This window comes from Canis lupus, chromosome 6, assembly GCF_011100685.1.
Source record: "Canis lupus familiaris isolate Mischka breed German Shepherd chromosome 6, alternate assembly UU_Cfam_GSD_1.0, whole genome shotgun sequence".
In the NCBI taxonomy this organism is placed as follows: domain Eukaryota; kingdom Metazoa; phylum Chordata; class Mammalia; order Carnivora; family Canidae; genus Canis; species Canis lupus.
The window spans coordinates 60151029-60163543 of NC_049227.1; the positions used below are offsets into that span (position 1 = coordinate 60151029).

General features: G+C 32.3%; 1 protein-coding gene across 2 annotated transcripts in view; it reads right to left on the reverse strand.

The window, feature by feature from the left end:
- Positions 1 to 12515, reverse strand: part of PKN2 (protein kinase N2) — a 130076-nt gene that overhangs the window by 76902 nt on the left and 40659 nt on the right. For both annotated transcript variants that reach the window (XM_038541459.1, XM_038541458.1), the window contains exon 2: positions 4768 to 5068. In XM_038541459.1, the coding sequence (XP_038397387.1) occupies positions 4768 to 5068 (301 nt within the window). The remainder of the gene's footprint in view (positions 1 to 4767; positions 5069 to 12515) is intronic.

A 12515-nucleotide genomic window follows, 5' to 3' on the forward strand; every position in this document is an offset into this window, starting at 1 on the left:
TACTAAAGTGAATTAAAAACATGTTCACACAAAAACCTGTTAATGCGTAGTTCTAGTAGCTTTACTGATAATAGACAAAAACTGGAAAACCATCTTAATGTTCTTAGATAATAGATAAACAAGTTGTGGTACATCCATCTAAAAGACTTACTACTCAGCAATAAAAAAGAATAAACTATTGATAAATGCAAAAACCTGGATGAATCTCAAAATGCAATACTCCGAAAGAAGCAGTCTCAAAAGATTACATACTTTAGGACTTCCTTTATATGACATTGTTGAAAAGCAAACAATCTGGACAGAGAATAGACCAGAGGTTACCAAGGGATATTGAATGGGGAGAGGATCTGACTACAAAGAAAAAGCCCTGTTCTTTTTTCTGATTGTGGTGGTTAGATAAACCTGGCATATGTTAAAATTTATGAAATGGTTTACCAAAAAAGAATCAATTTTACTGCATATTAGTTTTAGAAAAGTGTATCATCAAAGAATTTAAGTATTAGGAATCTACAAATCATGTAATCTCATGATTTTAAAGATGAGGAAACAAATCTATGAATGTTTTTTTTTTTTAATTTTTATTTATTTATGATAGTCACACAGAGAGAGAGAGAAAGGCAGAGACACAGGCAGAGGGAGAAGCAGGCTCCATGCACTGGGAGCCCGACGTGGGATTCGATCCCGGGTCTCCAGGATCGCGCCCCGGGCCAAAGGCAGGCGCTAAACCGCTACGCCACCCAGGGTTCCCCAAATCTATGAATGTTAAAAGTGACTTGCTACTTAATGATCACAATTACTCAATGGCAATCCTTTAAGACTTCAAAACTTAATACAAAGTACGGTTACCTCAGAATGAGAAATTCAGTCAGAAACAAAAAATATGTAGAATTATGTAACAAACCAGGCCACAGATTTCACACATATTTTGATACATATAAAATTCAACTACAGTTTTTATGCCACATTTATGTGGATAGGCCAAGAATAAAAAAAAATTAAATTTTTACTTCTATTCAAGAAAGACTTTATAAACTGCACCTTAGTCATTAAGAAAAACTCCTTCAACATAGTCATTATCTCAGAATTTAGAGGAATTTCTAAGGTTAACTCTAAAAAATTATCAATATTATTAGTTGTATACTAAATCAGTATTTCACTTCTGGATATTCTAGATAGTAAAGAAAATATCCATTACTTCAATAGGGAAAAAAACAGTCTAAGTTTGGTGTAACATGAGAAAATGGAAACAGGTAGAGGTAGAAGAAAAGGAAATAAGATGAAAACAGAGGGGCCTGGGCTATACTTAACAAAATATGACAAATATTCTTACTCTCTTCTTTAGGGATGACACACAAAAGTTTAATATTCAAGATACTGGTTCTTTCCCAAATATTTCCTTTAGGAGTCTCAAGTGTCAACTAAGACTTAGATTGCCACTCCACTTTACAAAGATCCAGTAATCTTTTCATAAGATGCATTCAGCCTCATTCTAACAATATCTGTATAATTCCCATGTGGGATAATAATACCGATGAGACTATCTTGAAGTATATAAAAGGTAAAGAGGGCATAAGCATGAAGAAAACATCAAAAAAAATTAATTTCTTGCTACTCTTAAGGATAAATGAACACTCTCATATATTTTACCAATAACAGTCCCAAATGTTCAGATCTTGATATTATAACATGCAACATTTCAGAGTTTTAAAAGTCTTGAAGTTTATCTTGAATAAAAATCCTTATTTTACAAATATGAAACTAAAGATTAATAGAGTTAATTATTGCAGAGGTGAATTAAGCAGGTCTCCTAACTACTTACATAGTAATTTTTCACACAATGCAGACTTAGATTTTATCCCTCTTTGAGTCATTCTGCTTGCATACCACCAAGATGAGAGGAACACTTGTTATTCCACACACTTTAGAGAACTAAAAGCAAAGAACTATGTCTTTGAATCTTGTCAGACCTAATCTAAAATAAATGATTTTGTTTACCTTAATACACAATATAAAACACGTACAATTTTATGGCAATCTAACCTAAAATTAATGTTGAACCACCTATAATCTTGTGTTGTTGTTTGCTTTTACTGTTGTTAAGTAATGAGGAAAAAAAGAAAAAAAAACTTATTACCAAGTTGTGTGACTATACCATTTGCAAAGAGAACTATTTTTTTTAATGAACTCCAATTTTAACAAAATTGTCAAGTTTATTCCACATAAACTTAAAGTATTAAGAAATCATAGTAGAAATTTATATTGTATATAACATTTGCCCTGCAATTATATGAAAATTCAATATTAAATGATAGTAAAAGGGGCACCTGGGTGGTGCATGTAGTCAGTGTAGTGTCTGACTCTTGATTTTGGCTTAGGCCATAATCTTAGGGTTGTGAGACTGAGCCCTGCATTGGGCTCCAAGCTGGGCATGGAGTCTGCTTAAGATTCTCACTCCCCCTCTCCCTCTGCACTGGCCCACCCACAGGCCCCTAGGCTCAAAAAAAAAAAAAAAAAAAAAAAAAAAAGGAAAAGAAAAGAAAGATCAGTAAAGAAAACTGATTTAACTTAAAACTTTTATTCAAGGCTTTGTTCCCTAAGCTATTAAATTTTTAAAGCACTATGATAAAGTCTATTTTGCTATTAATTATAAGAATACAAGAGTTTTATTTGCTGGTTTTTCTTTTTTTGAGATACACAACTAAACAGGTACTATGTTCCAGGCTCTATGATTAGCCTTGAAAAAAGGTGAATAAAAACATGTCTTATCCTCAAGGAACATGCAGTTTAGTGATTTAAACATGTAAAGATTTAAACATGTTCAATTACAATGTAACATGATACAACAATGAATGTACAAAGCAGAACAAAGAAAGATAATCAGAGAAAGTCCGGGAAGATTTCACAGTGATATCTGAATTGGCTTTTGAGAAAGAAAAATAATTTGATAGTAGGACTTCAAGGTCATTTCCTTATATGAAACTCTAAGAAAGACAAACCTATAGAAGGTAGATGAATGGTTGCCTAAAGCCTAAAGCCAGGGATGCGGACTGGAGCCTAACTGACAATTACTGTATACAAGAGTACCACCGATGGGCATTTTATCATATGTAACTTATACTTCAGTAAAGTTAATTTTTTTAAAGGGACTGGGGAAACCAAATGTGTTACACTTTGTTTGGCAAAAATTCTCAATATTCCAATTACAAGGTAGTTATCAGTATTCTGTGAGGAAAAAAATGTTTTCTCTAAATAAACAGAGTTTAAAGCTCCAGCGCCATTTCTTATTTTAGACTTCTCCTAAAGAAGTAATGGGCAAAAAATGCAGAGCTTGGCAGAGTTCCAATAGAACAAGCTATTTCTAAGTTTATGTGATATTGCTAAGAAAAGCGTTTTCATAATATGAATTTCCATTTATATATAATTATTGAATGTGTGGGGTAAGAGAATACTAGATGAGGAATTTAAGAGTTCTTAGCTAACTTTATTATTCTGGGAAAATTAATTCACATCTTTGGGATTATTTTGGCTTTAAAATAAGAAGACTAAAAAAATAAAATAAAAAATAAAAAAAATAAAATAAGAAGACTGATTTCTCTATGATTTCTGTCATTTTTAAGATTCAGTTGTTCTTACGAGGTTGAAATCTCTACATAGAGTCTCCAAATGAAATCCCTAAGGTAAATCCCAGATGTTGAAACCGATGCATTAAAGTAAGTTTTATTAAGTACACAGAATATCTGAAGTATTTTATCCAATGTTTTAGATTGGTAATTTGAGGTTCTTAGTCATTTTTGCTTATATCTATTATATTTTATTAACTAATCTCACAGATACTTCCAAAATTTCTATGATGTTGGATACATTACTGTACATATACCACTCCTTTTATCTGCAAATGAAGACATCGAAGATTATAGAGATTACAAACTTTGCTCAAAATACTATCTTTGCAAAGACAAAACTATTAGACTAATGTGTCTTATATGATTTTTTAAATAAAAAGTTTTAGAAAGAATACATATATAAATGGATAAATATTGGTACAAATATGGGAATTTTTCTTCTAGAAAGATATACAAAAAGTTAGTAAGTGCTACCTTTAGGGAGGAGAGCCTAGGTGGAGAGAGGTAATTTTTCTATTTTTACTTTCTGTACCACTGAAAAATTTCCAATATGAACATTTGTTAAATCCATTGTTTAAAAATCTTAGGTTGGAGTTATTTATGGGTTATATTTTCCTTTTCTATGTTTAATAAAAAAAGTAATGTTTGGTTTTTAAAATTTTCTTCTTCTTCCTTTTCAAACAATATGTCTGGTGGCTTAGTTATTAGAGCACGCAGAACAAAGGTCATAGGTTTGATTAATTACGTTTGCAAAGAATAAAAATATCCCTCAGTCACAGATACATTTTTAACTTTAAAAAGTCATCTGGCAAACTTGTGTTGCTGATCACAAGGATGAATCAGGTAAGAGCATGTGGTTGACTCAATACAAAACATTAATCTTGGAAAATAACTCTCAGTGATGTCTTACTGACAGAGGGTAAGAGAAAAGACAGCAGTGTTATTCATCTCTAAGTAAACATTCCAATTTTCATATTCATCAATTCACTGCACTTCTGAATAGAATATAAACAAAACCTTAACAATCAGAGAAAATATAGTTCCTAAAAGCTAAAAAATATTATGTAACAAAGCTTATTCATTTTGAAGATGATACAAATCTTATTAATGTACTATATAAATATCAAATAAAATACATATATACCTGTAACGTCTTCTGGATCTGATACAACAATATGTGCATTTAGTTCCTGTAGCTTGTGATGCAGTTCTTCTAATTTTTTGTTTGATTTTTTCAAAATGTTGTCCACGTAAGCCAAACTCTTTTTATCTGTTGTGACTTTCCTCAGATTTTCAGCTCCTTCTTTGATTTTCAGTTCTTTCCTTATTTCTCTCTTGATTCGATCTTTGATATCATCCAGTTTCTGTTGCACCACTGTATCTGAAAAGTCTAGTTTTTGAACAGCACTCACATTCTCAGAAAATGGAAGACTTCGGGAATCTCCCTACAGAAAAAAGGGAAAAGATATAAATGTGGTAGTTTAGGAAAGTTAGCTGCTCAGTAAAATGTTCAGCACAAGAACAAAACTGTATTCAGTGATTCTTTATTAAGTATATTACATTTAATTACATTTAGTTACTTCCTTAATAAGCAACAGACTAGTTACCTTTATATCACCATACAAAATCCTAAGTTCAAAAACTTTGCCCACTCACTAAACATTATCTGATAAATTTATATTAAAGTAAACACATCTACACACAAAAGCATCTTAGGGCTGTATAAAGACAGTAGATTTCTGATATCCTATAAACCCAAGTTAGATCCTAACACCTACACTGTGAATCATGAGCAAGTTACTTGACTTCTCAAACATTCAGTTTAATTGTCCATAAAATCTACATAATACTGCCACCTTCCAGAGATACTGTGATAATCCAAAAGATTTTATGTGAAGCTCCAACTACAATTCTTGGCCCACTGTACAGTCAGTCACTCAATAAGTGAAAATTATTACTAAATTCCATAGGTAAGATACAATCCTATTTAATCTGCTATAAAAAAAAAACCTCTTAAAAAACTAATATTGGCAAAAATAAAGTTGTAAATTTATGGCCACTTTTTGATTAATGAATTAAACACATTAGGATTTGGAAAGACTATACTTAGAACTCTATATTATTTCGTGGCTAACTATCCCAACTGATAACTTTGTTAACTCACTACAAAAACATCATTATGGAACGCCTGGGTGGCTCAGCAGTTAAGCATCTGCCTTTGGCTCAGGGCCTAATCCCGTAGTCCCGGGATTGAGTCCCACAACAGGCTCCTTGCATGGAGCTTGCTTCTCCTCCCTCTGCCTGTGTCTCTGATTCTCTTTCTGTGTCTCTCATGAATATATAAATAGAATCTTTAAAAAAAATATCATTACTGGAAAATATGTCTCAATTATGTCCTACTGATAGAAGCTAAGACAATATACACTATCAGTATTCATCTTAAAATAAAAATCAGATTAGGTAAGCACATCAAATCTACATTTAAAACAAACCAAAACTATGTCCTTGCTATTTATATGTCATTTGTTATTTTAAACTCCATTATTATAATGCTACTGGTTTTTAAATTTTTAATTTCTCAAACATAAACATTAGAAGTAATGTTTACCTTTGGGAAAAGGAACTGAGTTTCTGAAGGTTCTAGAAAAGAGACATTTCACTGTGCACCCTTATTATGTACCTTTTAAACCACAGATCCAATTAATTAAAAAGATTTTCTTTAATTTCTTTAGGAATTCATCATAACCAAATAAGTAAGTTCTGTTTAAATTCCTGGGTGCAAATACTTTTTACATCTAATTCTTAACTGCTAAAAACCAGGTCATCTTGCAGAACAGCTGGTTAATAGATGGGAAGATATGGGCTCTAGTCTTGGCTTTGGACCAATTTACCTTGTGCCAAAAGGCATGCAATATAAAAAATGAAGTAGTTGATAAATCTATTCTTGACATTTTTAGGGCCAAGAATCCCTTCTGAACTCTTGACAAACAGTAAAACAAAGAAAATTTCATGTTTGTATATACAATTTCCAGGTTCCAAGGATTGGAGATTAAGAATTCCTGAAATAAGTGATCTATATCTAACTGGCCTTAAATTTCGGATCCTTATTTATGTAGATATAGAATTATCTTCTATCTGGGCTAAAATAGCATCTAGATTTTTCATTACTTATAGTGAAATATAAATCCTATCATCCATTTATTCAGTTTCCAAAGTTTATGAATCTACCTTTGGCTGGTTATCAAGAACAGCACATGACCACTGTCAAAAATTAAATGCCAAATTTCTGCTATCTGGCCTCAGGTAAAGTCGATTAAGGCAAATAATGATTAGATGAAAAAGTTTAAGCTAACTGCATTTCCTTCAGATATTTTTATTTCAATCCTTACAGACTTAGAAAACATGAACTGCTCTCATAAATTTGTTAAGATTATGTACTAAGCTAGAGATTCCCTAAATTTCTTGGTTTGTGGTGACCTTAGTGTGTCAGTAATTTTTTCCGTATGCCCTATAGGCCAAGAGAAATACCTAACAATTCTGTACTAAATACAGAATACAAATACTAAATACAGAATAGCAATGCCCTAATTACTTAATACTTAAATTATAACAACTTAGCTATTTGAAATAGCATAAACTGAAAGAAAACATTACATTTTTTTTCATTCTTTAGCAACTATAGTTACGTATTAATGGTAGTACTTTCACCATTTCTCAAACTTTGAAATCAGATTGAAATCAGACTCTCCCACCTTCAATTCCTGCTCCTCCATACAAAGGGAATGTAGGATAATCTAATATTGAAACTTAACTGACTCCAGTTGGTTTACATGATTTCCAACAAATGGTGTCACTATTTGTCACCCTAGAAATTTTCAAATACACTGCAACATCCTGAGTGTTGCTGAGGTACCACAGAGAGTTTAGCCTCAGAGAGAACTGTGATACTAAAATATAGAAGGTGGTTACAAAAAAACTCTTGCAATATAAAATAGCATCAGTACTTGATGTGAATCCTTGAAGGTCTTTTGCCTACTTCAACCAACTCTCATTTCTTTTTAATTGGCTCACTAAATTCCAATTCTATCAAACTACAGAATTTACGGCTAGAGACAATCTCTCTTGGCTCAGCAACTAATACATGCTGCATCTTTGGAATATACCATCTTTCCTTCTTTTCTTCAACTAACTTCCTAGTCCCTTCTCTGCTAACTTTCACTTTGTTTCACAGTTGACCCCAATTTTTCCTGGGAAAGAATTTCCTGACTGTGCCCTCTTTGAATTTAGATTAGATGCCTCTCTTCACTACCTCAAACACCATGAGCAATTTGAGTGTAAGGTGGCTTATACCTGGCAGAGTAGTTCTGTTTTGTTTTCTTAATGATTAGTCCATTATATTACTTAATATTCTTTTAGAATTCAGGAAAATCTGTCACTGCTGAGAAACTCCTGCTTTCCTCTTTCTGATAAAGAGAACTTATACTTTAGGAAACTCAAAGGCAAAACAGATATAACCATAGCTGGTTAGCATGTTGGCTTCCTCTTCCTTTTCATAGGCCTATATTTTAAGTAACCATATTTTACTCCCATCTTTTGTTATGACATGGTTTAAATATTTTTTGAATAGGAGCAAGAGATATCTACAATATAATCAATAATTTAAGATAACCAAATGTCCCTCTGTGGACAGGAAAGTACTATTACTCCTTTCCTAAAAATGTGAGTTGCAATAACCTGTGAAATATTTTTTTAAAGATTTTATTTATTTATTTATTCATGAGAGACACGGGGGGTGGGGGCAGAGACATAGGCAGAGGGAGAAGCAGGCTCCACGCAGGGAGCCTGATGTGGGACTCGACCAGATCTCCAGGCTCAGGCCCTGGGCTGAAGGTGGCACTAAACCGCTGAGCCACCCAGGCTGCCCTAACCTGTGAAATTTACTGGAAAATGTAATTTTCTTGATTTTGAAACAAGTGAAATGAGATATTTTATCTATTAAATTATGTCTCTACCCTAAAAAAATAATAAAACAATTATATCATAAATGCCAAAATTAATACTAGGCAATGAAATAATATTCCCAACAGAAGTAAAATAAATTAGCCTCAGAAAATAAATAGCTATTTAACCAGTAAAAACCTTCAGTGATAATCTTTGTCTCAGTAGGTTCTACTACAGACAATAATAACTGTCTATATCATGTTTACAAGCTTAACACTTTGATTCACCATTCACAACTGTTTTCTACTCTATAAAATTTCATGACTACCCCCAAATTAAACAGTAGGTATCTTTTTTCATCTTTTCAAAACAAAGTTAGATCCAACCTCTAATCACAAACTCCCTTTAAAATTCATTAATATGCTCAGAAAGTACATAGATAAATAGAAAAAAAATGAACTAGTCCTAAGCATAAAACCAAACTCCTAACAATGTTCATGATGCTCCAATTATCTACACATAAAAGAAACCTTTTAATTCTCATATCTTTTATCACTGAAATCTTAAGCTAGCCATTCCATTCTAGTCAAATTAATCAAACACTTTGCTATTTACATCATTTTACTTTGTCTTTCTTATACCCTATTTATCTATTTAAATCCACCATCACAAAATACTTGTTCAAAAAATATGTCAGGTCTTTCATGGTTAATTCTATTTTAAATTTTACATTATCCATATGCTTAATGCATTTAATCAGATCAAATCCAAACAAAAGAAAACCATCAGTAAAATTAATACCCTCAGGATTTATCAACCGAAACGATTTTTAGTTAAGCAGGTTTCAAGTGGCTAAATAAAAAAAGGAATAGAGACTCTAATGAGTAAGAAACAAAGAGCAAAAATTAGATGAATTTCAAAGGAACCAAAATAAATTAAAAACTCAGTGGGTAGGTTAAATAGCAGATTAGACCAAGATAATGAATTAGCTTACTGACAGAAAACTGAGGAAGTTACTCTGAATTCAACATATAGAGATATGAGAAACTAAAAGGCATGGAAGATAAAATGAAAAGATCCAAGATCCATCTAGGAAGAGCTCCAGAATAAGAGAATAAAGAAAATGAGGGAGAAGTACTGCGTGAAGATAAATGAGAATTTTCCAGAATTGAAAAATGATATAAATCCTTGGACTAGAAGGCCACACCAAATTGTAAGTAAGATAAATGAAAATAACAGAAATAAACAGAGAGAAAGGCACTTTATCAACAAATGAATGATCATTAGAGAAACAAAAGACTTTTCCTTAGTGATAACAGAGGCCCAAACTATCAAACTTCTGTAAGATTTTGAGCTTTTAACTTAAGGTCTTCATATATTGCTAAGGCTTTCTTTAAAAAAATTTTTTTTAACTGCCTCAAAATATTAACATTCTGGGAAAAATTACAGATAAACTAACCCAAAGTTCATATTACATTTACATCATTCTCCTGTTCATTAATCATGTATGTGTTAATATAAAGAAAAAACTGTGCTGCAGCACAAGAGAATGTGCCACTGTTACCTCTGAAACAAAGGTTTTTCTAATCATAATGTTAGCAATAATCCAAATGTAAACCCTAAGTCTTTATAAAAGCTGGAAATCTGTAATAAGAAACTTAAAAATAGTCATTTTCTTTCTTCTAGTCATTCTAATTCTAGGAATACAAACTAAGTAATAATTAGAAATTATTACTGTATAGAATGGTCAATTCAATAATTTTTAAAATAATCAATAATATATGCAAGGAATGTTACAAGCATGGACTTACAAGTAGCAGAGTTTAAACCAATTTATAAGAAAGAAAAAATTCAGGATGCTACTAAGTGTTCAAAAAAAGAATTTTAAACAGCCTAAGGAATAAGAAAATATTTCTCTTATTTTCACCCTTTATTATTCCACAGTAGTATGTACAGCCCCATACACTGCTACTATGTACACACAGTTTTATTTCAAATTATGTTTAAGAATGGGGGAGAAAAGGCTAGCAAAAAAAAAAATCAAAATATTAATATTTCTGGGTATTTTCATTTTATTTTTCAAAGTTTTCCAAATTTGCTATTTTTTTTTAAGCAATGAACATATGCTGCCTATCTAATAAGGAGGGAAAAACATTATTTAAAAGAAACCCGAAATAACTTTCACTGTATTTCAGTTTTGGCAAATGTAAATTTTAAACAGGTATCTGATACTCTATAGTATATTTGCTATGTAGGTTATTTTGAGTCCATACAATCCTACTGCAAAAAGACTACATGATCCATTCTAATTACACCATTAACATGTGTGAGCCAAATATTTCAAATACACAGATGTGTTAAATGTATTTAATAAATACAACTATTTTATAAAATAATGAAATTCTGATTTGTAGACTAAAACATAAATTGGTATTTTCAAATTATTACATTTTAACAAACAGTATAGTTAAGAAGGAGAGTAAAATAAGAATACAATCAGATTCAAAGAACAAATTGGAGAAAAAAGTCTGTCACTTATGATCAAATACTTCATTTAGGGAGAGATAGGAAAGATGTTTACTTCTCACTGGCCAAGTTCCCAGAGAAGAAGTAAAAAAGCTGTTACTTTCTCTACACTATAGATCAAACAGTCTGACTTGACAGATGCCAAGAAATGCTAGAGTATCCAAAAAACTCACTGGGAACAATGGCTCATATAATGTTTCAGATAGAAGGAACTTCAAAGATCAAGTAGCCTAACTACCTTGTTTTAGCTTTGAGGAAAGTGGATTCAAAGCAGCTAAGCAATTTGCCTAAGGTCGTAAAGAAAAGTCAGTGACCTTGCTAGGTTTACCATACCAGTCTCCTGACTCCCAGTTTGGTGCTTCTTAGAGGAGATCTTAGGAGTATCCACTGCCTTATTTTTGAACTACATCTTGGCCTGATTTGCATTAATTAACAGATGTTATATACCTTAAATCAGGAATATTGGCAGGACATAATTCTTCTAATTTCATGCTAATCCAATCCCTGTGTCTCAGGGGAGAATGCTCTCAGCCAGAAAGCAAGAAACCAGTTCTAACACCAGCTCTATGTCACTAGCTATGCAATTCAAGTACGTTATCCCCATGTCCCTGTACCAGTTTGCTCATCTGCAAAATGATGTTTGGCTTTCCTATCTTCCAGGTATTTTTTTTTTATTTCATTTATTCAAAATGTTCACTGAATGCCAGGCAATGGAAAAGAGCACAATCCTGCTTTCTTTCGGGTATTCAATTTAAGGTAGTCATGAAAACCAAACATAATCTGAAGAAGTAACACAGATTTACACAAATGTAGGCCATATTGTGTGTTTATGTATGTACGTATAACAGAAAGCTCAATTAGAATATAGTATGATGGCAAGAACTAAGCATTTGGAGTCAAACTGGCTATGTGTATTCTGATACTGCAACCATGCTAAAGCTTAGAAAATGGAATTATTACAACTACCTTGACTATATTATTTCTAAGTCTCATGATAGCTATGTCTAGGACTAAGAAGTATGTTTTCATAATAACAGTGCAGTTCCTGGCACATAGCACTGAAGCAGATAGTACTGGATTCCTACATAATATCCATCTTCCCTTTATCCTTACTGAAAAAACTTCCACTCTACTAGATGCAGCAAAGTACACATGAAATTCTCACTTCACCAGACTCTCTGGCTGCTAGAAGTAGCCATATGACAATTTTTCCAAAGAGAAGCCAGCCTAGTATTTTGGGGAAAGCATCTACTTCTCTCTTTTTTTGCTTAGAATGGAGACCTAAGGCCTGAAGATGAAGGAGCCATCATGTGACAATAAGGGGACAAAGAGGACAAAACCCAACATACTAAAGATGGCAAAACACAGAGAATGAACCTGGGACCCTGATGGCTTTACTGAACTGCTGCTATTCAGTCCTACATT